The sequence below is a fragment of the Halichoeres trimaculatus genome, unplaced genomic scaffold, assembly GCF_033239565.1.
Source record: "Halichoeres trimaculatus isolate MK-OKI-2021-1 unplaced genomic scaffold, fHalTri1.1 fHalTri1_scaffold_21, whole genome shotgun sequence".
NCBI lineage: Eukaryota > Metazoa > Chordata > Actinopteri > Labriformes > Labridae > Halichoeres > Halichoeres trimaculatus.
The window spans coordinates 7,323,027-7,350,785 of NW_027437199.1; the positions used below are offsets into that span (position 1 = coordinate 7,323,027).

Sequence of the window (27,759 nt, forward strand, 5' to 3'; positions counted from 1 at the left end):
ATGTGTGGAGTGTTTTCCATTTGTGGCCAGCAGGGGGACAAACACAGAAACAGAAGATGGCTCTGTACACTTTAAAGAGCCTGCGCTCTAATCCTCCCATCACATTATTGGTATTATTCTATATGCTGATGATGTTGTTCTGTTCACAACTGAAGGCCAAATAAAGTTTCAGGTCAAATGATTCAATTCAGTGGTGTCCTTTGGGTTCCTAATGTATTTTAAAACTTGTTGTGTTGTTTGATGTTGATGTTTTAAAGTCACAACATGTTGTTATAATACAGCTAAAAACTGTTGTTTATGTCCCAACTTCTTATTAAAGTGAATACAACTTTGGATTACTTTTTCAAGTTTTTTTTGTTGAAATATTTTTCCCCAGATGCTTTGACATCACACTTAAAAATTTAATTTCCACATATCTGAGTTCAGTTCATAAGTAAACAATAACCATAGATTTTACACACATTTGTAATACTGTTTTTGGAGAAAAGTTCACATCAGTAACAAATTTGAACTTCACACAATTGACTTTCTCTTCTTTTATTATTATTATTATTATTATTTTAAAATAAATTCTATTTTTTAATTTTTCTCTAGTCATTTGGCAGAAATTACATTCTGTTTTATTTGCCACACATTTAATACAAAGTATAAAAACAATAGCACATCAAAGCTAGCATTCATTTATTCCTCTCTACTGCGCTGTTTATTATTTTTACTTACAGATTCTTCTTTGTCTTTATTTTGATGTGAAAACTTTCAACTTTTGCCTTTACTTTCTTTTCAGCAGAGAAGTTTGGGCTTTGTAGTGTTGAGACTCCATCTCGTAGTTCTTCCTGTGTCCACTAGGAGTCAGAGTGACTCTGCTGGATGCTCACCAAGACACAGAAAGGAGATGAACTACGTCTATGAACTGAAAACAAATGTCCAAGTGTAAAAAAAAGTTAATGTGTACTTAGAATCTTCTTTTAAATATAACAAATTAATATCCCAGAATGAGAATATTTTTTTTACATAAATAAAAGTTTATTGGAAAAATAAAATACAAAAAAAAACTTTATTCACTTACTGATATTTTCATTTGCCAGGAGTGAGACTGTTTCTGATTTCCCGATCAAGGCTGGGATTTAAAAAAAACAGCAACAACAACAACAAACATTATAATGCTTGTTCCTTTTGGTCCTCTCTGTAAAAATATTTATTTTACCCCAGAGAAAAACTCCATTCCATCCCATAGAACAAATCCAGGATCAGCTTGTTTCTGAACATTGTCTTACGATTGCCCGGTCTAAAGGAAAAAAAAAAACACAACAAAACAACACAAAACAAAACAAAAAAACAGAATCCTGTTGTTATAGAAAAAGTATTTATGTATTTATAAAAAATATGTTAAATATTTCAGCACAAAAGCAACAAAGAGCTGCCATACAAAACAGAAAATTAGAAATACAACAAATTCTTTCTTCTTTTGTTCACATTTTGAGGATGATGTGAAACACTGTAAAGTCTCAAATGATGATGTCACAACTGACAACCAATCACAGGCCGTCACTCTTGTCACACTGATTCATCTTGATCTCCAGGTGAGTTCATCTCTTTGTGTCTTGTCTTTGTATCATGTTTACTTTCAGGTGTATCATTGTCTTTTGCTGTGTCCAGGCGTCTTATTTACAGGTGTGCATGTCGTTCATGCTCTCGCAGCGCCTGCAGCGGACATAGCAGCACCACACGAACTTGCACTCGCAGCGTTGTACGTGTCGCACCACGTGGGTGTTGTACCCGCGCCCGCAGCACAGGAGGTTGCAGCTATCTGAACCTGTCGATGTGCGGTTACAGCGGCGTCCCCTGGTGCCTGCCACACCGCGGCGTCGATCCGCAAGGCAGTAATTTGGAGACTTATTTAAGAAGATAAGCTGCTGTTTGTCCACAGGGGGGCGACGCTGATCTTTCCTCCTCATCTTCCTCTTGGAGCGGTCGGACACCTGGATGCTGTTCTCATAGCGCTCTTTGAGGTAAACACCCACATGGTCAAATGGTGCCATCATTCTCCAACATGTCTTTACGGCACAGGATCCAGAGACGCCGTGGCAGCGGCAGTCTGTGGACATTGTCCTCTCTATGGCCTAGAGAGAGTAGGAAGAGGAGGATACAATGAAGGGTTTTTCTTCATTTTAGTGCTGTTTTAGTCTGACTTCTGAGAACTTTTGAGGTTGTCTGTGTCTAGCTTCATGAAAATAACACACAAACACACACTCACACAGATGAGCACACTTGGCTTCAGTAAGTAGCGCAGAGGTGAACACATGTAAACATCCAGAATCAAAACTGTTTGTTCCATGAAGACACAGTAACAATATTAACCTAAAACACACACGAACGTGAATAATGACATTGTGGGGACTTTGTTTTTGGACCTCAAATAGAGCAGGGACCTCCTGTTGTGATTTCATTTTTCTGCATGTTGGTTTGAATTTCACATTATTTCTCTTTTTTTTTTACAAGCCAAATGAGTTAGGCCTGCTTCACTGTCTCTGGTCCATGACCATTTGTCGAATGGCATGACGCTAACTGTGAAATAATAGCCCCTCAACCCCTTCTATTTTGTTTAAAGCTGTATTCAATTTTGCTTAAATGGTTAACATCACCCTACAGCGCCATCTTTGAGAACTTAATTGATAAAACCGTTAATGTTGTCCTCACCTGCCGTCCCACCTCACTGTTATGTTGATTCATGGTGCTCAGCGTGTACCCTCCTCGAATCGCTGATGTGTTTTTGGCGTTGTCCATGAACCTGCGGCTGAACCAGGTCCCGTAATGGATGTGGTCCGAGCAGCCGCCCCAGTGCCAGCCGTCCACCGCGGAGCCACCGCCCTGCAGGCGGGCATCGCAGCCGCACTCTGTTGTGTTCCCCTGGCTACAGGAACGTGTGACAGCATGGACCAGCCCGGCTGCCATCACAGCATGGATAAAAGCTGTCTCTTTGGTTCCTGCAGGGGGACGCGATGTCATTCATTCATTCATTCATTTTCTATACCGCTTATCCTGTGTAGGGTCGCGGGTGGCTGGAGCCTATCCCAGCAATCATTGGGCGAGAGGCAGGGTACACCCTGGACTGGCCGCCAGTCAATCGCAGGGCTGACACATAGACAGACAACCATGCACGCACACACGCACACCTAGGGACAATTTGGTGTGACCAATTAACCTGGTAAGCATGTTTTTGGACTGTGGGAGGAAGCCGGAGTACCCGGAGAGAACCCACACATGCACGGGGAGAACATGCAAACTCCGCACAGAAAGGCCCACCGGCCGAGGTGGGGATTTGAACCGGTGACCTTCTTGCTGTGAGGCTGCAGCGCTAACCGTTGCACCACCGTGCAGCCCCGGGACGCAATGTGACATCATAAAACTTAGGAATGAAGAAGAAAAACTTTACAAAAGCACAATAAAATTTAACAAAGGATCACTTAACATCATGAGCTATTGCAGAATATATAGAGTGCAGTTTTATCCTCTGTGTATCTGATGATTAATGGCTCACATGCTTTTGATACTATGATTCAAAACTTGTGATGAGTTCATTGCACAGCAGATTTTACAACATCCCTGTGGGTCTGTTTACCTCCTTCTAAATACAACCACTGTTTTCCACTTCATCTGTACATGAAAGATATTTTGAATTTAATAAAATTTAAGAATGTGTCCGACTTTATTGAAGTCCTGTTCATAAAACAGATTAAACATCTGCAGAGATGAGAGGCAATTTGAACTTCCCCAGTTGAAAATTCACAAGTATTTCAAATATTTTCCTAATGAACTTTTGGATCCTTTTGTTCTTTTTTTAATCTAGCAAATGGGTTTGTTCTGATTATATCACGGGATTATTTATGGCTTTGATCAATGCTAACATTATTAGCCATGGAAACAGATGAGTCTAAACATCCTCACCACTGGTCAGCTCGTGTCCGAACACAGGTGGCTTCTCACTCGTGGAGCAGTTCCACCTCTCGTGTCTGAACTGACTCTGGCACTCGGACACAGCCAGCCGGGCTCCGTCCTGGATGCTCGGCAGCAGGAACGGCTTCTTGCGGCACAGGTCCCGCTGTCTGGGGCTCAGAGGGAGGTTAGCGCAGTCCAGCTTCTCTGAGACCCCTGCCGAGGTCACACCCAGCCACCTGAGGAGAACACGTGTCAGAAACCAACTGAACAGTAAAAAAAAATAGTAAAATACTTCAAATAATTGATCTAATTTTATTATTTAACCACTGAAATTTTAAAGAGAGGGAGGTAAAGTGATTTACAATGGAATTCACTCATATAACAACATAAATGATTTTTTATGGCAGTGAAAATGAGGAGCAGCATGTGTATGTCTTTTAACTAAGAAACTTTTTATATCATCATAAAAAAGAAAGAAAACATAAAACACGCTCTGAATCATTTGTGGGAAGCATTTGATTGTTACAGGAGCAAAACATGTGAGCAGAATTAAACTTAACTGTCTCTGGTTAGACTGACACAGATATGAGGTTATTTAAGGAGATTCATTCAGATTTGGCCTACAACACCCATGAATGGCTGAGTTTTGACCACCAGAAATTTTAATTCTTATTCTTGATTTTTTTATTTATTTATTTATGTTTCCTAAGTTTAAGTTTGAATGCGCACAGACGTGGTTTAAGTGCTTGTTAACTGTTGAAGAAAGCCATTTTTTGCCATGAATCTTCTTTCTTGTGCCACGGATTGAAGATTGGACCATTTTTTTAATCTTTAAAAACAGAATTTATATATTTTTTAAAAAATTCAAATTAATATATTCTTCCAAAAAAAAAAAAAAAAAAAAAATTACATAATCTTAAATTGAGTTTGTCGTTGATGGATCACGAGAGGCTGTTGCGTAAAATCCGCATTAAACTCTGATGAACAAACGCTCAAATTTGACCCAGCTGGATTTATTTATGACTTTGTCGGTTGTTTTGATTTTATTTTAGAACTGTATTTCGTTAATTGAGTCCATGTGTTTTCTAAGTTTGATCTTTGAGCGCGCTTGACTCCTAAATTTCTGTTGAGGACTTTGATCCTCAAAGGCTGATGCTCTGATACTCACATCCAGCTGGAGCTGCACCGGAGCGGACACACGGACACCAGCAGCAGACTCAGAGTGCACATGTGCCGGACTCCTCGGCTCCGAGTCTCCATGTCGTCCTCATGGATCTAATCCAGCAAACTGCGCTCTCGGTCTGTCCATCAGCAGCCTCTGACTCATACTCAAACCCCGGAGCGGTTAAATGGTCCTGGTCTCTGTTAACGATCCCGGTCTCTGTTACAGCAGCAGAAGGTGATAATGATGAAGATGATCTTCCTGACACAGCGTGATCTTCTCTCAGTCCAGACTTCAATCTGCAGGGTTGGAAGATGGACCTGGGGGACCAGTTCGAGTCTAAAAGGATCCTCATTGGGGGGGATTCAAAGTATTCCAGACGGTGACGTCAGAGCTTGACGGCGATTGGACAGAAAGTTTCTCCAAAGGACCGACCTCCATAACAAAATAAATAAGCGTTTAATAACAGATCTTAAAGGATAAGTGGATCAAAAACATGGCATTTTCTTGGATTACTTTCACATTTTTAATTCTATTCAGTATTCACCAAGAAACTCTCCAACAAAATCTCAAAACTGAACACAGTAAAAAATAAGAAAAAAGAAAAAGAATAAAAACAGGAAGTAGTTTTCTGGTCCAAACAAATGTAATGACAGTCAGTAAAATATATAAAGATGAAGATTTTTCCATTGTAATAATCCTCAAAATGTGAAAGAAGACATTTTTTTAAAGTGAGATGATGCAGATTTATTAATAAAAAGAAAAGTCAAACACAAAGTGATCTCCTGTCCTCACATTCATAGTAAACCACATGGAGGAAAAGTATAACATTCGTAAAAATATTCTTAATCCTTTTTTTATCCAATATGTAAACATGTTCAAACATAAAGACAATATTCATCCGTAGAAAAATAAAGTATATTAACAAATAAGACCTTTCTTTGTCATGATAACTAAATTATCATGGAGTCTTTGGTTTCATTATTATCTTATATACACAACACAATATACAACAATAATATAATACAAAATAATATGATTGAGGTATAGAAATATATTCATATGTGGACATACAGGTTGCCACAAAGAGAAAGCATCAGTCTGGTGTTAAAGAAATGAAATATTAGCATCTGATGTGAAAGCTTTAAAATAAATCTGCTGATCTTTTCTGATCAGTTAGTGTGCACTAAGACTAGTTACTGAACAAAATAAAAGAGTTAACTCTAAAACTGACCTCCAGAACATTTAATCAATTGCTAGCTATTGCATATTAATTACTTGCTAACAAGAACTCAAGCAGAGACCTCTTAGCAGGGCTGGACGACTGGGCTACCTGTCAAGCTAGCTGGTGCTCATTATTATACATTCACTCGACATTTGTTAGTAGCTTTTACTGGAAAGCAGCTAAAGCTCGGTCATATCAAAAACAAAGGTTGCTTGTATTACAGTTAGTTGTTGCATTGCAAGGCTAATATACAAGATAAACAAGCTTACATGTGCTCAGAATAGCTAGAGAACCACTTACAGCACATTGGAAATACTTGGTTTATAACACAGATTAATTAGCAGACTTTGGAAAATGGCTTCTGTTCATTTAAAGAACACTGAGTCAACATTAGGCACCATTTGATACACATCTGAAACTGGTCCGTGCACCTGACTAGTTTGCAAAGGCTATAAAGTAGCATGGCTACATACTGCAGGAACAAAATGAGATGTGAAAATAGTTATTTTACACAAACGAAAACAGAACTTTGTAAAAAGCAGCAGGTGTATACCTAAACTGTCTATATTCACCTTTAAGACTGGTTAGCACACAGTAAAAACTAATGCTAACATAAACTAGCTACTGTCTAGTTAGCAAAGAGAAGAAAGGTGTGCCAAAAGTAGACAACAAAACTTCATTTCACTTAAGCTAACATGTACTAAAAAACTAGCTAGCATACTCAAAAGACTACAGGGCAAGACAGGTGTAGGTAGCATCTGAATGCTTAAAAAGGCTAATTAGTACAGAACGGATACATAATAGTTAGGTGTTTTTTAACTTGCTGGTACAAATAGGATTGTTTCTTTTTAGTTAAATAAATACTACAGCAAGCGGGTACATTTAAATAGCCATAAGTACAAAGAAAAATGATTAAGTATAGATTTCCTCTCAGCATGGCTGATAAAAGCTGTTACAAGTGAGAGTCATCAAAAATGAATTGTCTTTCTTAAAAACCATTTTCACTTGCAGTGATACTAAGATGATTTTGTTGGACGCTTAGTGAAACTAAAAGCGAACATGTTAATCATTCACTGAAAATCTCCTGCTATAAAACCAAATTACTGACAATTTTGTGTGATACATCAAAGGAAATACATAAAAATCATCTTGTGTTGACATATTCACAAATCGGACATGTGATATATAACTGTAGCTTATAAATGATGTGTGTTTTGTATCAAACAGTTAGGACACTGAATGCATCAGTTTGGACCTTGAAATATAAAAAAATATAGTTTTACAAAACTCAAAATCCCTTCAGCCCTCAGAGATCCTCTGAAGGAAAAAAAAAACCTATCAGTATATTCTTTTCACTCTGTTTTCATCTTTCGGCAGAGATCAACTCTTCCTCCGTCTGTGACTCCAGGTACATGTCGGGCTGCAGGTGAATAAGACAGTAGAGTCCTCACACACACGCACTCACACACACTCACACTCACACACACACACTAATTCCTTGTTTCCATCATTTACTCAGATTTTCAGTCCCTGGTTCTGGGACACAGACGGCTCAGCAGGATCTCAGAGTACACCTGGTTTACTGGTCCTCTCACATGATAGGACAAGGCTTTGGGAAACACCTGTTGGTCCGTGTCCTGCACGGCTGATTGGCTGCTGAGTCGAGGAGCTGTGTTGGTGGATTTGGTTCTGTTGGTTGGGGTTGTTGTGTTTTCTGAGAGGCTGGAGGACTCTATCTTCTCCACCTAAAAAAAAAATAAGTTGTGAAGAGATTTTGCTTTAGTCTTTGTATGAGTGTTTTTTTTCCCCCATACATAAATCATGCTCTCACAGTTTGTTCAACTGTGGGATTATAAGGGCTAACACTTCACTAAACGTATATAAAAAATGGTGCTTAACACAATTTTAGTAGAAGAAATAAACCGAAGAGAGAATCAAAAACAACTGAAAAATGTTGCTTATGCTATGTATAAGAAAATAAGCATTTATGAATAAAATACAGAGGACCCAGAATGTTTCCCTGAGGGACACCTTCATGTATATAAAGAATCAAACTCTGTGAATTCATTGTTCGTCTGATGAATAGAATAACTATTTCCAAGCTTTATTCATACTGTGTCACTACTTTTAACCGGCTTTGTTATTTTCAATCAGACTCATACAGGCTCCTTCATTTTCTTTCCTGACATTAAACAGCAGCTGAACTCCACATTGGATCTGACTAGTCTTAAACATTTCTTGAAGTTTTCTCCACTATGAACTTGCATTACCTCGTGAAAGTGGCAGGCGCACCGCCCCTGCAGAAACTCTTTGTAGCGGCCCATCGTGATGCTAAATGTGTCGATCACCTCATACCCATGATGCTTTGCTGTGGAGATTATTTCACTGTTCTCTCTGTAGAGCTGCTGGACTTCTCTCTAACAGTGGATAAAGAAAAAAATGGAAAAAGACAAAGATGGGTGTGATGATGTAAAAAGGGTGAAATATGAACCCTTTAGCCCTCACGCAGCATGAAACAGAAACGTACCAGAGTGAGAGAGCGGATCCCGTCCACAGGGAGATGGAAACCCATCCCCAGAGATTTCACCACCACCAGGACCTCACTGAGAGACTCTCTGGGGAACAGAAAAACAATGTGTTGTTACACAAACAGCAAGGTTCAGACCATATCTCACGCATTTCATCCATCGAAACATGCGTAAAGCTTTTAACCTACAAAATTAGACACTAACTGGTGATGTTTTTAAGGTTTTGTCTGAAGTTGTTTAATCAGTTAATAAATAAATGTTCATGTCATCTGAGAACTAAAAAAGGTGTACCACAGGGCTCCATGTTAGGTCCCCTTTTATTCAATTTCTGTACATAACACAATACCCTGATGATACTGTACTACCAGTGACATGACTGTTGCATGATTCTCTTTCAATAAAATAAAGTGTGAAAAAAAAAATTAAGTCATGGGGGAATTTATTTGCAGATTCTCACCTGTCAAGCACCTCCCTCACTGTCCTCAGGTGGTCCGTGTTGAGCCACTGAACCCCACCCACCACCAGAACGGTCTTGTTGGAGTTCACCAGAGGTTGTGACCTTCAGAGGACACACCAATCAGCACTCCAACATCACATGACCTCCTATAAATTACACAAGCTCACCTGTGTTCTCACCTGTGAATCAGCTGCAGTAGAGCCTGTCTGAAGGTGGGCCTGAGCTGCTTCTCCAACCAGAACTGAGGATAGTAGGAATAGCTGACCTGGGTCCGGCCTGAGTTCAGGTTCCTGTAGACCAACAGGTCATGGGCCTTTCCCCAGTCTTCAAGAGTGGAGTTCACCTGCTCCAATAGGAAGTACATCATCCCGCGATTGGTCGAGTCCCCGATGAACAACACCTGAGGAGACACAGGTGAAACATCCCCACCATCAGGACACCTTGGACAAGACCTTGACTTAAAGAGGAATCTATCATGGACCTTACCTTCCTGTCCCTCATACAGTCCTGCAGCAGGGGGCGCTCCACTAACGGGTGATAACAGCCATCTGGCTGCCAGGCAACCTCTCTCCAATCACACGTCCTGTTGTCAGAGCAACTGAGACACGGGACCACCCAACGACCTGAGCAAGGTGAGACAGATCTGATTATCAATCTGTGTTTTTATGGATAAAGGTTCTGGTTTTGCTTCAAGAACACCTGTTCACAGGTAAGAAACAGGAAGTGATGTCAAACCTGGTTGGTGTCCTGAGCTGCAGGTGTGTAGAGAACTTTGAGTCTGGATGATGGGTTGCAGACCGCAGGAGTGCTCTGGCTGCACCACCAGACCACAGTCCTGAAATGAAAAGACAAGAACGGAAGGTCATGACTTGAGCCCCATGCAGTGAGTTCCACTACAGAGTCGCATTTACGGTATGAAGATGACGGCTGCCCAGTAGTAGTTTGGGACTTCTGCCTGCATGATTTAGATTTAGTGTTTAAACAATTTGTAAACCATCAAATGTATCCTGTGTCAACATTTTGTGTCCCAGTTCTTATGAAATTCAGACGTCTTCTCCTTCTGCACTTCACGTCTCCTTCCTCTGATGTCCTTTTTTTCTCCCGCTCTCCGTAAATCAAAGACACCTTCACCTCCTCCTCCTTCCTCTTTGCGACCGTTCCATCGTCCTCCTTTGGTCAGAGTTCAGAGGTCAAACAAACCACCCGGCTTGGCTCAGGGGCCCCGTGGGAGCCGCCACGTCTGGCCCTGACATCAGAGCGACCGCCTCACACACACACACTCTCTTCTTCTTCTTCTGCCGCGGGTTTCGGCGCAGCAGCGTCACATTCTGCACGGCGGCGCTGCAGCTCGCGACAAAGTGAGACAAGAAAACTTAACAGGGATTTTCTTGTTCGTACCTGAGCTCAGTGTAAACGCTGCAGCAGGGCTGTAACACACATACACACAAACACACACACTGAAACACCCACATACACACTGATAGCGTCAGAAGAACACCAAACATGCCGCTTGCTTTCATCTAAGGTCCAGAGAGGGTGATAGAGAGCAAAAGAGAGAAAGATGCCACGTCCACACACACACACACACACACACACACACGCACCTTTTGTGTTTACCTGTGTGTTTGTTTACAGTCATTACGAGGACATGAGTATGAAACTGAGGTGGGAAGGTCCTCAGGTCATTTTCATAAGAATTTATACTAACTCATCTTGTGTCAGATTTAAAAAGTTAATCTGTTGACAGCTTTACTTTCATGTTTGATTTTAAGACAAAACTGAGCGCAAATGTTTGATCATATTACTAATCATTATCAAATTCAAAACAAATTTTGACTGTTTGGTTTCTTTACAAAAAGGATGATGCATGTAAAACAAACAGGTGGTTCATTATGCAGGTAACAGCCTGTAGGTGGCAAACAGTCAAAGCTGTCAGGAAATCCTTGCTCACCTTTTTTCTTGTTATACGTTAAACAAGAAAATTATCGACAAAATTGTTCACATTTTATGGTTTTACTTAAATATGGCATTCACAATTCCAGATGTTATAGAATAATTTTTCAGGACCATCTTAATCTCTAATATCCAAATTTTCAGAATCTGCGAGACTTAAAACACTTTATGGTGCTTACATTTACTTGAACCTTTGAACTGCATTATTGTTTCAAAATTCACAGCATCTTTACATTTTTATAATGACCATTTGAATTTTTTCCCTTCATTGTTTTTCTTTCTTCTTTTTTCTTCCTTTTTTCATTTTGAATAAAGTTTGATAAAAGTTTTCAATGGTTAAAAACCTTAATTTTCCCCCTGTCACTTTAAAATGAAAAACTTCAATATAAAATATACATAAATTTATTTCATTATGAAGATTAAATTATTTCTTTCAGGATTTTGACTCAGCCCTGTGATTTTCAGGTCTAAATAAAACTCTCTAAAAGAAACAACAATTTTTGTCTGCATTTTATCCTTTGTGATTCATTTCTATGTTTAATAATAAAGTTTATAATGAGTGTTAGATTGTGTATCTGGTCTTTTAAACTTAACTTTTTGAAAAACCTTACAACTCTATTTTAGAAAGTGAATTTTGAGGGTCAAGTTTCTTGTTTTTACTGTTTTCACACAGAAATCTCACTCAGTGGGTGTGTGAGTGTGTGTTTTTTCAGCTCATTATTACAGAACAACTTCTCCTCTGCTGTGAATTTTTCATATTAGATTTGTTGTTCGACTGAGCCTCTGAGTCTGTGGCAGATTTAACCACATTCCTGCAGGAGGACAGAAGATCCTCTAAAACAATCAACAGCAACACACATGCACAGACACATGTAGGGGTGTTTTTTATTAAAACACACAGATTTCAAGCTTTTACATTTTTTAGAGTGGGTCCATGTTCCTTTGTAAAACTGTATATTTGGATTAATTCAGATTTATAGGAGTATTTATTTTAACATTCTGTGTTCACAACACATAAGAAGAAATAATTTGATACACTTTTAATTCTTTCTCAAACTAATGTGCTTTATAATATTTTTTTTGTATTTATATAAAAAGACTTTGTAGGAGCTGCTGCATAACCCCAGGTTAGGTTTGTTGTCTTGCCAAAAAGGAATTCAGACATTTTCCAAAGAGTTACAGCTTCATCATGAAACTACAACGCAACAAATGTAATGTGCACTTTACGCACTGAAAATTTCAATTTTCACCTTGAGTTAAAAGCCTGTCAGCTAAAAGCTAAAAACAGATACGTGAGAAAACAGACACAGTGACCTACTTTGGTGTGGGAGAATGTTAACATCCAATTATTTAGTAGCTAACATGCTAGTTAGCTAAATGGAGTACTGTGTCCAGCTCTAATAAAGTTTTAATGAGCAGCCTTTAATATATGAAACAGACTGCTCACCGTTATCCTCAGACTGAACAAGAACTTGGGGGTCTCTGGCTCTCTGAAGTTATTTAAGGTGAGACCCAAAGAGACCTGGACCTGATCCATGTGGATCATCATCAGGGATAAGACAAGGATCAGGAGGTTCAGGACTACAGGATGCTCTGATTCTAAAGCAGAGACACAGAGACGCTTCATCCTGAGCCTCAGAGTTGCTGTTGAGACTGACAGTAATAAAGATCACAGAAGAAGAAGCGGAACGAAACAGTAATCCTCTGAGGTTATTAAACATGAGGGGGAGCAGGCACAATGTGACAGTTAACCCAGCTACAACACAAATAGACAGCTAATGTTAGCTACATTAGCATCAATTAGCTATTGTTCCACCAAGCTCACTTTATAGTTTACTAAAAATAAGTAAGTGTTCAAAAGCCAATCTAAAAGTTAGCTTTCATTATTCAACATTGGCTGTAAAAGTTTTATATTAGTGGAGCTACACTGTGGTTTAATCCAAGTAGTTTCTCAATTAAACAATTTCATATTATTTATTATGGTGATTAAAGAAGATGAAAACAAAAATATAGAAGAGAAGAAAGAGGAGAAAAAAGATAAATATAACTGTGGGTTTTCTGGTCAACAAAACAAAACAAAAATAAACATTTACTGATTGATTTAAATTTTGAAACCTTAAGCAAATGCTTTATATTATAGAGAGTTAAAAATTCCTTAATCTGCAATCTATTTCCCAGCAGATTTATCACAAATTCAGTCTAGCCAAATCTGTAACAGCATTAGCACTTTTGCTAGCTTAGCTTTTGTTTCCTTTGGTGAACCTGTTTTGTAAAAGTTGTAATTTTAGCAGTTTAAAACTGTCTTAAATTATGTCCAACCAAACCTGCAGAGATATCTGAGTGTACAGCCTGATAGCATGCTAGCAAAACACCAGCTAGCTGTGTTTCAAAGAAGAAAAAAAATAACAAAACAAAACACGCTGACCATTTTTAACAAAAGTTTTGACTATTTTTTTTGTAAGAAGTTATACTTGGCAGTATGTTTATGTTCTGGGAGCTCCCTGCCCTTCCACATGCCTATGAAGAATTACAAAGATTTTTTTTTGGCTCTATTTGTCTCTTTTTAATATTTTTTCCTGAAGCACTGCTTGTCAAAAGTTGATCAAAGTAAGTCCTGCATGGACCACTTCTTGGCTTGAACTCAGTGTTGTTACTATGAAAAGCCACGCGTCATTAACCATCGCTGGACGTAAACCAAATAGTCATGGTAACAGCAGCGATGAATGACTGATGAGGTTTTCGTGCTGAGAGATAAAAATAAAGTTTTTCTTTGAGACACGGCTGGAGGTTTCTCTAAGAGATCACACAGAGTCTGCAGAGTGAAAACGCTGAACAAACATCAAGAAAAGGAGATCGACATCATCCTGAGGAAAAGACGACAAACTCAGGATGGTCAGCTCGGGTCTGTGAGCACTTCTCTTTACCTGTCCTCTTCACCTGTCCTCTCCCTTTTAATCTCCTCATGATCAAACTTCAAAGAGCACACGCCACCCTGCATCAATGTCCCTACTGTTCTGTAGGGGCCTCACCAGGGGCCCCACTGACCCCACAGCAACATAAATACACCCCTTCTGTCTTCATCCACCTGAGAGCAAGCGAAGCCCACAGGTGTGTCAGAGGACAGGTGAGGGTAGAAACATCAAAGACATTCTGCAGGCAGCACCAACGAAGAAGAAACAAACACACACCAGTGCAGAAGGTTACCAAAATTTTATGAAATAAAAACTCTCCCAGCAAAGAGACACCAAACTTCAGGTTTTTCACTCCATCGAAGTCAGTGGGGAAAATTATCTGCCTTCACAGTTGATTTAATCCCAAACTTAACATTTTTCTATTCAATCTCTGATTTCAAGTCTTCTTAAATAGAGCATAATGTTACTTTTTGTAAATAAGGCTGCAGCTGCTAACCAAAACTGATCAGGAAGTGACCATATTTGGAGAAGAAGGAGGAGGAGCCAGGCGTACCTGCAGGAAGCTGCACATCACATGATCTCCAAACATGGGCAGACTGGGTCGGCTCTCTCTGAACACGTGCACGGTGTAGATCGTCATGACAGTGGGTTCCAGCTCTGCATCATCTGTTACCAGGATGCTGATCCTGCTGTCGCCAAGCCCGACGGGGTAGTTCGCCATCCTGCAGGAGAAATGACCGTCAGGTACCAGAGCTTGGAGGTTAGTGGTGAACTTTCAAGAAGTTCTGGTCTCACCTGGGTCCTCTGTGCTCATCCAGGTGGACCTGACATGCCGGGCTGACAGGCTCAGGTCGGATTCTTATGGTCACCGTATCAAAGGTCACTTCAGCTCGATACTCCTTCACGTGTGGGCTAAAAGGCGGGGTCAGAGTGAGGGGTGGGTCAGTATAGATCTGTCTTAGATGAGGGTCCACGCAGGCATCTGAGACACATAGAAAAAAACACATCAGAGAAGGTTTCAGTCTGTGAGATGCACCACAACAGGAAGCTGTGTTTCAAAATAAAAGCATGGTTTCATAAACATAAATTTTATCCCACTGAGGAAAGCAGATCCTCACCTTCATCCTCTGAAGAAGACAGAGCTGACTCCTGATTGGTCAATCCCTGTGTCTCATCCACTCTACAGGAAACAGGTGAAGATCATCAGTGACTAAAAAGATCAACAATTACATCTGGGGCCACAGATATTTAATGTTTACAGAGTCGTACTCTGACCTGTTTTTGTAGAATCGACTGATCCCGATTAGAAGGTCTGAGACATTTAGAAGAGAGGAAGAGGAAGAGGAGGGCCAAGATGAGGAGATTTTAGGGGATACCTACAGAGGAAGAGAGAGGAAAATCAGTGCCAACTGTTTTCAGGAGAAAGTTGTAATTAAGGCGACACACAACAGAGGCATGATATTCCTAAGAAGTAAATTTAAAATGTTGTGGGGTTTTTAGTACCAGATGGAAAGGTGAAGGCGTTTTAATCTGCTGCTGAAATTGGAGAAGAAGAGCGAAGTCTTCCTCTGACAAACAACTGCCATGTGTCCCTCTGCAGCCACCATACTGAGACATAGACAGAAAACAGGGTTTAGAACATGTTTTACTTATGAGATTATTAAGCATCACCGCATTAAAACATCATTTAGTTCAAATAAAGGTGATCCTTGACAAAAACCAAAAGTGCCTTGCCTGTCTCGGTGTCTCTGAGTACAGGTGTGTGTGTGGAGACAGCAGGAAATGCAGTGTGTCCTCCAGGATCAGGTCTTTAGTGATCTGTCCCTCAAAGGTGTCGTCACTCAGAGCAAAAAACTGCAGATCAACATCAATCTGGGAAAAAAAGGCAAAAGAAAAGCATGCAAAATGTAACGACTGTTTAGAGAGTTGTAGTTGTGGGGATGCTGACCTCTGCTGGACGTTCACTGTCATTACACACAGTCAACATCTGAGAGAAAGGAAAGAAAAAAGAAAAAAGGAGATAAAAAAAAAGGGGGGATAGGGCATAAAAGAGAAGGAACTAAAGGGAGAAAGATGAGGAAGTCTACCAGAGGAGAGGAAAGGAGAGAAGGTAGAAGGAAAAGGTGGAAGGAGTGTTTCAGCTTCACTGATCAGAGATCGGCTCCAACAGAACGTTTACTGTTCACAGCAAGTTCATATAAAGTTCACTAATTACACCATCATCATCATCATCATCATTAGCGATTAACATGATCACATCGTTAATGTGATCACAAGGAGCCTTTAGATCTCTCTGTGTTTATGGTGATTAGAGTGATAAAAAGGATGAAGGTACAGGTCGGCTCACTGTTAGGGCCACAGGTAAACTGACTGGTTCTCAGGTAATTATGAAGCTACAGCAGCAAAAGAAGGAACAGGAATCCTCACTCTGGATTAAAACTCCGAACCAACTTCTCATCAACCTTTTCCAAATGTTTTCTGATCAGAGATTGTCTCTGACTGGTAGAATTTAAATATGTTTACTTACCTGGACAACAACAGGTGTGATGGAACCGCTGTATTGCAGAGTGAAGGTCATCAGCTGGTAGCACAGCACACACCTGACACACACAAAATAATATAAAAACTGAAAATGTGACATAAAGTAAGTTTAAAAGTGTAAATTGAAAATTCTGGATCTTGTTTATAATATGAAACATTAGTAAAAGAAATGGATGTAACGTGATGGGTGTATAATGTTTTTACCGGTTGGGATTTTCTTTCTTCTGATTGGTCGACAAAGCCGCCTGCAGCACCTCACCTGTCACCCTCTTCACCTGGACTAATGCATCATGGGAAATGTTTCTTCCCAGCTGTTGCAGCAGGAATTCCTTAAGCTGTAAGGAGGGGAAGAGGAGGACGAGGTGTTAAAGGTGTAACCAACAGGGGGCAGCAGAGGCCCAGAAACCGACACATGAGGAGGTGAAGAGTTCATCTCTCAGAAGTTTGGACTGTGTTTTGATGTAACGGTTAAAGAAAAAAATCTTTTCAAAAATGTCTAAACGCAAAACGTGAAACCAAAGGAGCTAGTTAGCTTAGCTTTTTTAAGTTTGTAACAGTTTGTGGTTAAAATACAGGTTATAAAATGAAAATTGATGATACTAACACTAGTTTTACCTCTTGCGAATCCTGGTTAAGTATTTAAAAAAAAAGTAAACATGCAATAAATAAGCTTCTTAAAAAAATCTTAGAGGATAGGAAAAAATAAAAAAAATAGATTATTAAAAAAAACAAAAAAATCTAAAATGTGTACGAAAAATGCAGAAAGTATAAAATATATAGATATAAGTAATGATAATAATATAACAAGTCTTTACCTTTATGGCCCGCCCCTTCGGCTTCTGATTGGTCCTCACCACGCTGATGTCATGCATGAAGGAAATAAGTGGATTCACTGACGTCACCAGGACGTAAACATTCACCATGGCAACTACAGCAGGAGGTGGAGCTCCGACAGGTGAGTTGCTGTGAAGATGGAGATGAAATGTTACGACACAGAACAGGTGAGCTTAACCACAGGTAACAGACCGAAGCTCACCTGTCCCCACCATACACCTCCTGAGGGAGCGGCAACTTCTGATTGGTCGATCCACAAGAGTGAGGCGTCATTGGTAGCTCAGATTCTGATGGGAGAAACAAAGACAGGTAAGTCATTCTGCTGAGGATGCCTCACCTGGTGAACTTTAAACTGTGTAACTCACCTGTGAGGTGTGAGTGAGTGAGGAACTGACAGAGCCCTTCGCCTGCGTCAGAGAAGGCCTCCATCAGCTCAGGTAGCAGGTTCACCTGAGGACAAGGACAGACAGGTGAGTAACCATGGTGGAGGTTAGCTTGCCTCTGATTGGCTGCAGGAGCTGAGTCTCACCGTTTGCTGAGGCTGCAGGTGCGAGAAGGAGATCTTCCTCAGACAGCTCCTCTCCGCACTGCTCAGACACAGACACAGACTCCACCCACCTACACCTGTAACCACAGAGACACAAAGACAGGAAGTTACACTGCTGAGACATTTAAAACTAGATTTAAGAAACTTTTTTTATCTTTGTGTTTGAGGCCTGAGAAAGTTGCAGACTGAAGCTGAACTTTCAGTCCGCAGACAAACTGAGTTTATTATTCCTGTCCCTGTTTCTGTTTGGTTCAAAACGCCAGATTACAGTTCACAGAAAAAAAAAGCTTTATTTTCACAGAGCAGCGGAGAGAAACTGAAAACTGGAGAAACAAAGAACAAAGTAGTGGGGGTTTGTAAAAACAGGAAGCAGTGAGTCCAAACATGGCCTCTCGCTCAGAAACAGAAACATGTGGTAGTGATTGTGGAGCTCAGAGGGCCTGTTTCTCACAGCAGCTCTCAGACTGAGGTCCAGAACAGAGCCAGACTCCCAGTTAGACCGAGGAACACAACACAAGCAAGAATCATCATCAACATCACTAACATCGAAGCTACAACTAGAGGTTTTCATCTCCATTAAATTATGATTAGTGATAGTCTCTTTCTTTGTCTTTCTATCTGTGACTGTTTTTGTTTCTCTATTAGATCACTCACTGATCATGTGACCTCATCAGTTGTCCTCTGTGTAGTTTATGAGGGTAATAAAATGTGTCTCTCTTCTTCACCTGCTGCTGCAAACATCAAGCCCCGCCCCCTGCTGTGCTCTCTGGACAGGCAGACACAGCTGTCAATCATCCCAAACACCTGTTCTTTAAACAGCCTGTCCTGAGCCTTATTTAAGTAAGACTATTTAAGAAAGATGCATGAGATTAAATGCTGTTTTGGGAAACTTCAATATTGTCTTTATGTTCGAATTAGATTTCAGAAGATGTTTCTTATGAGTTTAAAGGTGTAAAGTATCTCAAGTCAAAGATTAAACTTTCAGGTAGTTAAAGTGAAAACTACTGAAACGTTCAAACATTCAGCATTCAGTTTGTTTTACAGCTGCTCTGTTTTTCCAACAGGAAGTCTCCACCCTACACACACACACGTGCACACACACACATACACACTCGCACACATGCAGTAAAGTGTTTCCTGTGGGGTCATTAGCCTTTTAACAGGCACGAATAAGAGGTTTGAGCTCTGTATTTTTACATGTACAACTGAATTATGAGACACTTGCATATTTATGAAACTGTTTCTGAAATGTATAAAAACATTTCAGGTAGTTTTAATTTTTTAGCCTTTTTGAAAGATTTTTGATAAAGTACTGAAAAGTGAAGCTGATTTTCTGTTTCATGCAATGAGACCAGAGTCAGAGCACCACCTGTTGGACAAATCAAGCAACAACACCATTATTAAACCACCTGAGGCATTTAATAAAAAAATGTATGTACTGCAGAAAAAAAAAGAAATTTACTAATCTATTGGGCTCTGTTATTTACATTTCTCAGTGTATATTTACAGCACTTTCTGAACATTTTTGGCCGAAAATTTTCAGTGACAGAATTTTTGGTGCACCCCCACTATAAGTGCCAGTATCTTTGTACTTTGGATTCTTGCAGTTCCTGTTCAACTGCCATTCAGATGTCATGTTGCTTGGCTCAAAGTGAGGTTGCCACCAAAACTGCTCCCCCTGGTGGCTGGCTGCAGTGTAGGTAAAAAAAATCCAGCTCTCCAGTCATTCCAGATGGGCTGTGGTCAATCTTTGAAGAATTAATACACCTCGTAGAAATGTGTCTCATGTCTGATTGTTGTGGTGATTTGAAGATATAATTTGGCTGCTTTGTGTTCAATTCGTTTTTGCTGTCAGGAAGTAGAGTCAAGAAGTGATTAGACTCTCGAAAGAAAAAAATATATTTATCATTTTTGTCACCTGGCTCCACTCAGATTCTCCCAGAATCCCTCATCATCTCTACTGCGCAGACTCTGGCTGCACAACTGCTACCAATGGCAGTGACTATGACGGAGGCATTTTGGCTTAAAAACCGTACAATGGTGAATGGTGGAGCCACGCTGTCCACTCTATATACAGTCTATGGTCTCTGTTTGGCAGTTAGAAAGTTTAGGATGTGTGTTATGCCAAAATTTTCCACCTGAAAATGAACGCGTGAGGATTCAAGGCTGCTCATATGAGGTCATGCACCTCACAGACACAACAAGCATAAACCAAACTTTTGCCTCAGTGATCCCATCAGGGGAAAAATCTCTTGGGAGAAAAAGCGTGTTGTCACAGTTTAGAAGGATCATGGTCACAGCCTCCCCTCAAGAGAAATAGCAAACTGCTTCAAGCAAGTCAGAGTACAGTAGTAGCGCCCCTCTCAGGTTAAACAGCACATTGTTACAGGTGAGAAAGAGTATAGTTACAGCGCCCTCCTCAGTTTAAACAGAGTGTTGTTACCATGGTGTTGGCGGAGGTAGATGCTCGTCTCTGCGTATCTGGACATCTGGACCTGGTAGTGGAGCTGCTTCAGGACTCTCTGGTACAGCTGGACCTCTGTGTCAGACTCTGGATGTTGACCTGTCAGAACTATGGCTCGACGCCGGCGGGATGGTGACTGAGACTGGACCTGGACCTGAGGGGACACAGGGACATGTTTTTAACCTCTTGATAAACAAACAACTGATGCTCTCTTCCAGACCCCAGAGACACAAGCTGGAGGTGTTTAGCTAGCTTGGCACACCCTGATGCTAAAGAATGTGCAGTTTAAACTTTCCCATGAACTCTTAGCCCTCTATCTTTTTTTTAAAGAGGAGTAGACGCTCTGATAGTTTCCATCTGAGATCAAACATCAAAGATCCTCAATAAAAACAGAGCCTCTCCTCCTCATACTGTTCACATCACTCTGTGATCCTCTGGCTCTGCTGAAATCTGTCAAACATTAAACTCCACAGTGCATCACAACAGGCACTAAAGCAGAACAGCTGATCTCACATGAGAATAAACGAAACAGAAAAAACCTGAAAGGAAATGTTCAGAGCTCTTTAACTGGGGTTCAGACTTACATGTGTGTGTTTATGATCTGAATATTAACTGTGATTTTCCCCACCTGTAATCAAGCTGCTCTCTCACTGGGTGTGACCATGTTTGTGTATGTGTGTCAGATAACATGGACTAAATATAATCGTGAGGGTTTAAGTAACAGCAGCTCTTCACACAGACAAACAGACACAGGTTTTAACCTTTTAACAGAACAGAAATAAAACTAAATGACTCCAACAGATTGTGTCAGAAATCCTTTTACTATCCGTGCGAATTCATCAAGTTAAGAAAATATTCTCTGACTACAGATCCCATGATGCTTCGGGGATGTTGAGTGTTATCACTTGAGGTCTGACCTGAGCTGTGTTAAATTCTAAATCTGTTATCCTGAAAATTTTTCATTATTAATTTCATAACAGACACGTTAAAACTGTAGATTTGTGGAAATGTGGAAATATTGAAAGCTTAAATCTTGTTTTTGAAACTCTGACTCTGCTCTGTGGTAATGTGTGTGTGCATGTTTCAGATTTTGACATTGTGTCCTGTTATGCTGCTGACTCAAGCAGAAACCTGAAACTGGTCATCAGTTTAACACCGCAGGATTTAAAACCACAGAAGAAGAACATGTGTAGGTTTGTGGGGCTGCAGAGGAAAAATAGAGAAGAAGAAAGTTGTTGATTTTAGATTAAGCTTCCTCTGCATGTGTGTGTGTGTGTTAGTATTCAGTTAGCGTGTGTGTTGTGTAAGAAGTTGGCAGACTCTGTGTCTCCATCAGTTGACTTCTCCTCTCTCAGAGTTCAACAATCGCACACAAAACCACACATGTACACACAGACTGGAGTATTTTCACAATAAAAGTCTGAAGAGGATGTAGACGAAGACTAGTGAAAGCACTGCCGCTGATTTTTGGAGCTGTGTGTGTGTGTGTTTTCAGATCCGTCTCCGGTGAAGCTGAACTTTGTGTCCACATACATACACACACATAAACACACACTAACGAGCTCTCATTCCACTGACTGACCGAGCGAGTCATCATCATCATCTTCATCACATGACCCCCTGAGGCTGTGATCACATGACGATCTGTTAGCATCAGGCTGATGTCAACAGAGGAGGATTCACTGAGCTGCACACTGACTGATGCATCCCATAATAACCATGTAGCACAGTAACAGGCTTTAAATGAATGTCCTTTATGTAGATTAAACCTGATGTCACAGGTTTCATCTCTGAACAGCTACCTGTGTTTCCTGCACAGGTCACTAACATGAGATCAAAGTCGCTCAGTGTCAGAGCTCAAACAGCTGAAGTCTGAAGAGACTCACTCAGACTCACAGCAGGTTGGAGAAGTTTAGTCTGAATGACAAATCAGCTGTTAAACATCAAAAAGAGAAACTTCTTTCAAGGCTGCAGCTGTGACAACACTCTGACCTTTAACAAGTGACCTCTCACCTGTGTGACCCCTCACCTGTGTGCCCCCCTCATGGTCAGCTCATCCTGTCAGGGGGAGCTAATCAGTTAGCCACGGACTGTTAAGTAGCAGTGGAAAGAGTGATAAATAACTTACCAGTGTACTTCCTTTAACCTCATGGTGGTGGAACAACAACATACCTCCCAAATTGTGCAAAAGCACAGAGCATTCTGATACGTTCCTATGTATGTTAGCTTGAAGTATCTTGAATTAGGATTTATATTTCACCTGTCAGGTCGGTGCTAACGTTAGGTGTGACCGTAGACTATAACATATGGAAGTAGAGTCTATGATGTCACTAGTATGTTTCTGATACAGAGTTTTGAAGCCTATTGTCAACAGTTTAACGCTGAACTCAGTCTAGCTTTATTTGAGTTAGGATGAGGAAAAGGCATTTAGCCTCTTTATTGACAGCTACAATGTTTCTGTCTATCAGTGGAATCATCAATGCCCTTAAATGGGCAAAGTTTAAGATCCTGTGTATAATGTGTTCTAAAAAAAAAAAAGAGCAATTGTTAGAAACATGTTAGTTTCTAGTGTTTCTGTAGTCAACCTAAAGTAGAATCTCAAAGAACTGCAGTTTTTAGCATTTCTTTATCACCTCCACCAAGGAGGTTATGTTTTTGGGAGAGTTGGTCTGTTTGTCTGTGGACAACATAACTCAAAAACTAACAAACAGATCTTGATGACATTTTCAGGAAGTGTTCAAAATGGGATAAGAAAGAAGTAATTCAATTTTGGAGGTGATCTGGATTACTGTCTGGATCTAGGATTTTTTTTAAGGGTTCTTTATCATTTTGAGATAGGGCTGTTTTCACCATATGTGTATAAAACTCCACCATAAATGGTCGGATTGTTTTGCAAAACAATACAAGACAAGGTCACCATAATTTCTGACAGATGTAAAAGTATGATCCAGATCCTGGCAAAATTCTGGATACTAAGACCTGGAAAATGAAATATGTACTGGGTCATCATAATTTTCAACACTGTTAGGAAACAAATTATCGTACAAACCTGCAACTAACACCAAATTGTAGCAGACAGTCTGCTGAAAGGGAGTATAACATTAAAGTAGGACTAAAGTGTTGGTGACAATCACAGTATGCTTGGTGGAGGTCTGCGCTCTCTGAGTGCTTTTGACTTATTTTGCTGTGTAGATGTCATCTGGCAATCATGAACTCGACAGAAAGCATGTTAATTCTATCCACATGATAAAATGTAGAAAAGAGCCAAAATATCCACAGAAAATACACAAGCAAAATATAATAATTTCAAAAAATGGCCAATAAAAATATGTAAACAAAAAAAGATACTTTCCTCACTCTCATCCAAACATGGTAACACCTGGCTTCAGAGAGTAACGACAGCGACGACAAATGCAAACCCATGGGGGTTTACATTTTCTGTGTATATCATTAGCCTAGCTTTAAGCTAACATCTGCACATCTGTACAGATGTTTGTTACTTGTTTGGGTTGGATAAACTAAGACAGTCTAGCTTCAAGCGAACATTTAGAAACATGTAAACACAGAGTCTGGTTTATAAAGTCTGCTGTGTAAACTGGAAGAACTGTAGCACTGCAAGCTAGCAGACAGACATGACAGCTGAGACAAGCACCTAATTCTGATTGGTCAGTATACAACAGCAGTTAGTTATTTCTGGGGAGCAGACTCTTATAATTAAAAATGGACTGTAATCATCACTTTAATCCACAGAAAGAAGTTAGATTTGTTTGATGTTATATATTTTGTGTTAACTTATACGTTTCAAAGCAGTGTGACTGGCAGGGTGATGTATAGGGAGCAGGTTGTTTTAGCTCAGACTGAGTTCACAGAGTCCAGATTTACAACTCAAAGTGATAAAACATCTAACTCTGCCTCCATATTCCCTCTGAACGTCTGATAACAGACAGCATTTAGTCGTAAATGCCAGACAGCTCCTTCAGCAGCTGTTATCACCCACAGTGACAGACCGCCGCAAACACAAACCAGTTTAACCATCATAACCTGACCAGATTAACAGCCTCACAGTGTGTCCGTGTATGTGCATGTGTGTGTGTGTGTATCTGTCAGACACCGGATCCTCAGCTGATTAATGGCACAAATATTTAGATCAGCAGCACCAGGACACACTTAAAATACCACACACACACATACCGACGGGGAACACTGGATGTGACTGGTTGCTCCAGCTGTCAATCACTGTGCGGTAAAATAACACCTCCTGCACGCGGCCATTGATCCCCTCATAATCTAAAAATACTGAGACAATGAGACAGAAGGAGCCCTGAGCCTCGGTCAGGAGGAGGACACACTAACCAAACCCCATTGAGAAATGTGACGTTTTAAGGGACGTTATAAATACAGGAGTCAGGCTGGTGGTGGTGTGGTCAGTCTTACTTACTTTAAATCATCTGAACAGCATTTACAAGACTTATGGCTTCAGTAAACGTTAATGTTAATCCAAGGGATCTGTAATGGACAGGTCTGCTCTTAAAAACTTTTTTTTTTTTAAATGGACAGTTTGTGACAAAAACTTTTTAAAGGTAGATTTTTAAGAGGAAGATAAATAATTGTCACTACTTGAAATTGATGAAATACTATTAAAGTTTAAAATGCTGTTATTTTGAAGAGACTGTCCTGAATTTATGTCGAAAAAACCCTAGTGACACATCGCTTCGAAAAGCCACTTTCAAGGGTGCTGGTTTGGCTAAGTGGTTAAGTGCACACCCCATGTGCAGAGGTAATAGTCCCTGAGCAGGCCTCCTGGGTTTGATTACAACCTGTCACTTCCCACTCCCTCCATGTTTCCTGTTCTGTTCACTGCGTTTTTCATACTGTATAAAGGCGTAAATCCCTTAAAATGTCCATTTAAAGGAGTTTGAAGAAGTAAAAAGTAACAAATGTAAAAAATCTTAGAACAACAGCGTCTTTTAACAAGTTTTGGTGATAAATATTTTTTACATCCCTGTCATCCCCGGCATTTCTGCATTGTTTTCTAAGTGTGTTTCACATCATAGGTTTGATGGGGAACAATTATCTCAAAACAAATGTGGAAATCTTTCCCAAAGCTTCTGATGTGGTTGGGAAGGTGAGAGTGAGTGAAGAGCGTTGAAAACAAAAGGTGAAGGTTCCCAGGGTCAAGAGGGTCAAACCTAACACAACATGGTGTGCTGCCTTGAAACTGTATTGATTTAGGAAATGCTGTCAGGCTGAAACACCAGAATGTAGGAAAAGTTCCTTAACAGTGTCTAAAAATATTAATTTATAAAATCACACACACAGAGAAAAAAATAAAGGTTAAAAAAAAAAATCGCAAAAGTTTGAATGGAGTTTGGTGCAAAGGTTTCCCTTAAATACAGTGGTCTATTTTAGTAGACACAAGTGCTGAGCAGGTGAACTCACCTGTGCCTCTCTCTGCAGAGCCTCCAAAGTAGAGATGAAGCTCCTTGTCTCCTCCATCAGCACCTCCTCCGTTGGCCTCCTGCTCCTCACATCCGCTGCAGGGTGCTGCGGTCCGGACCGGAGCCTGTTCCGGGCCACCATCAGGGTCTGGTAGAAGAGACACACCGCCACCCCGAGCAGCAGCAGCGGCCCGGAGCGGGACCGGCGGCGGAGCAGCATCCCGGCCTCCCGCAGGAGAGACAACAGGAGGCAGCGCATGAGGAGGAGGGGTGCTTTACTTCACATCACTGAGGGGTTCTCCTTTACTCCTCATCTCCATCTCCTCAATGAGAACTCCTGATTTGAGTTTCTTTCTTTGCCGAATTTATAAGTGGAGCAGTGTGAGTCTGCTGAAGTAGAAATTCATCTTGTGAGCCCAAAAACTTTTGGTGAAATCAAACTTGTTTTAAATTTCACTAATTTTCAATCAGGTTTGGCGATAAAGAACGTGAACATCCCCCAGGTGATAAAAACCGAGCCGAACTTCTAAACAGTAATATACTGGTTTGATGAGACCCACAAACTTTCACAAGTGCAGAGTTGAGTCTGTCTTTAATCCCTGATCCGGACGCTCTGCGCGCAACGAGCTGACGTTGGGGCACAGCGCGCGGCGTCGGCGCGAACTTCGCTTCAGATCAGCCGAACTGCATCCTCCTGAGTGAGATCACGCGTTTAATCTCTGAACATCTGGAGCTTCAAAGGAAAACTTTTCCCCTTGATTCCTCCAGATTATCCCCGTGGTTTGGTTCAGTTCTGAGTGCGCAGCGGCTCCGCTGAAGTCCCCCTCGTCCTGTCAGCGGATGAAACTCAAACTCACATAACGGGACGGTGAGAAGAATCCGTCAACGTGGAAATACAATCCAAACTGCTCCGTGAAACTGAGCGAAAGTTTCAAACTTCAGGGTTAGAATGAAGCGAAAAGTGGGTGAAGTTTGGTGGTCTGAGCGAGAAGTGAAAAACAACAGACCCGGCGGAGGAGCCAGACTGAGACCATCTGGTTTGAGTTAAGAGAGCAGGAGGAGAAAGAAGAAGAAGAAGAAGAAAGTTAAAGCCCGTCCTCCTCAGGCTGGACCTGGACCCTGACAAAGACCTGGACCTGCACACACCTCCTCTTCCTCTCTGCTTTTATCCTCTCTGACAGAATCAGAGTAAGAGTTTTTACCTTCCTTCAGATTTCTGCTGGAGTTTGGTTGGTCTGTAAATCTGCTGCTGCTCTGTAGGAGGTCAGCAGCTCCTCACCCTCCTCCCCCCTCCCTCCTGCTGAAACACTCTGAAGGCTGAGTTATTTCTGGAACACACACACACACACACACACACACACACACACACACACACACACACACACACACACACACACACACACACACACACGCAGTATATATAGGGTGTGTATGTGTGTTACAGAGAATGAAACTCACATATTTTAAACCTGGTGTTGAGTGTACAGGTGATAAAACAATCACACACTTTCTTGCCGTAACAAAAAAAAAAATCTCTGAACACACTCCAGCTGACAAATGTAGTCTCAGTAAAGTGTGTTTTAGGATTAACTGAATGTATTTTGGATTTTTCTTTGTAACGGTAATTTCTATTCCTAAAATATGTTCTATTCTAATCTATTCTAATCTATTCTGCAATGCCGGCAGATACCTCCTGCCAGGGAGCACTGAAAACAAAAAGTGTTGTCCGGCATGTCACTTGCAGTTTAGTGGAACATGCCAG

At 40.7% G+C, this 27,759-nt stretch overlaps 2 protein-coding genes across 2 annotated transcripts; both read right to left on the minus strand.

The window, feature by feature from the left end:
* Positions 1 to 1,496: 1,496 nt before the first annotated feature.
* Positions 1,497 to 5,207, minus strand: wnt16 (wingless-type MMTV integration site family, member 16). The gene is made up of 4 exons (XM_074698499.1): positions 5,105 to 5,207; positions 3,946 to 4,172; positions 2,698 to 2,984; positions 1,497 to 2,120 (listed from the first exon to the last, which is right to left on the minus strand). Exons 1-4 carry the CDS (start codon positions 5,194 to 5,196, stop codon positions 1,662 to 1,664), a joined length of 1,065 nt encoding a protein of 354 aa, XP_074554600.1. The 5' UTR covers positions 5,197 to 5,207; the 3' UTR covers positions 1,497 to 1,661.
* A 2,341-nt stretch (positions 5,208 to 7,548) lies between these two features.
* Positions 7,549 to 27,215, minus strand: cped1 (cadherin-like and PC-esterase domain containing 1). Its single transcript, XM_074697724.1, has 21 exons — positions 25,999 to 27,215; positions 20,539 to 20,713; positions 18,078 to 18,172; positions 17,914 to 17,998; positions 17,751 to 17,835; positions 17,530 to 17,677; positions 16,919 to 17,049; positions 16,701 to 16,773; positions 15,908 to 16,045; positions 15,677 to 15,781; positions 15,443 to 15,549; positions 15,292 to 15,353; positions 14,969 to 15,155; positions 14,727 to 14,895; positions 10,044 to 10,143; positions 9,795 to 9,931; positions 9,488 to 9,708; positions 9,309 to 9,410; positions 8,851 to 8,938; positions 8,594 to 8,740; positions 7,549 to 8,068 (listed from the first exon to the last, which is right to left on the minus strand). The coding sequence occupies exons 1-21, from the start codon at positions 26,254 to 26,256 to the stop codon at positions 7,847 to 7,849; spliced, it is 2,835 nt and encodes a 944-aa protein (XP_074553825.1). The 5' UTR covers positions 26,257 to 27,215; the 3' UTR covers positions 7,549 to 7,846.
* Positions 27,216 to 27,759: the final 544 nt, after the last annotated feature.

Coding starts and splice junctions, on each gene's coding strand:
- cped1 (XM_074697724.1), bottom strand. CDS start 26,256: ATGCGCTGCCTCCTGTTGTCTCTCCTGCGGGAGGCCGGGATGCTGCTC. Junction 17,678..17,750: donor GAGGTGTATGGTGGGGACAG/GTGAGCTTCGGT, acceptor CCATCTTCACAG/CAACTCACCTGTCGGAGCTC. Junction 15,354..15,442: donor TTCTACAAAAACAGGTCAGA/GTACGACTCTGT, acceptor TGTTTCCTGTAG/AGTGGATGAGACACAGGGAT.
- wnt16 (XM_074698499.1), bottom strand. CDS start 5,196: ATGGAGACTCGGAGCCGAGGAGTCCGGCACATGTGCACTCTGAGTCTG. Junction 4,173..5,104: donor CGGTGCAGCTCCAGCTGGAT/GTGAGTATCAGA, acceptor TGTTCTCCTCAG/GTGGCTGGGTGTGACCTCGG. Junction 2,985..3,945: donor CGGACACGAGCTGACCAGTG/GTGAGGATGTTT, acceptor GTCCCCCTGCAG/GAACCAAAGAGACAGCTTTT.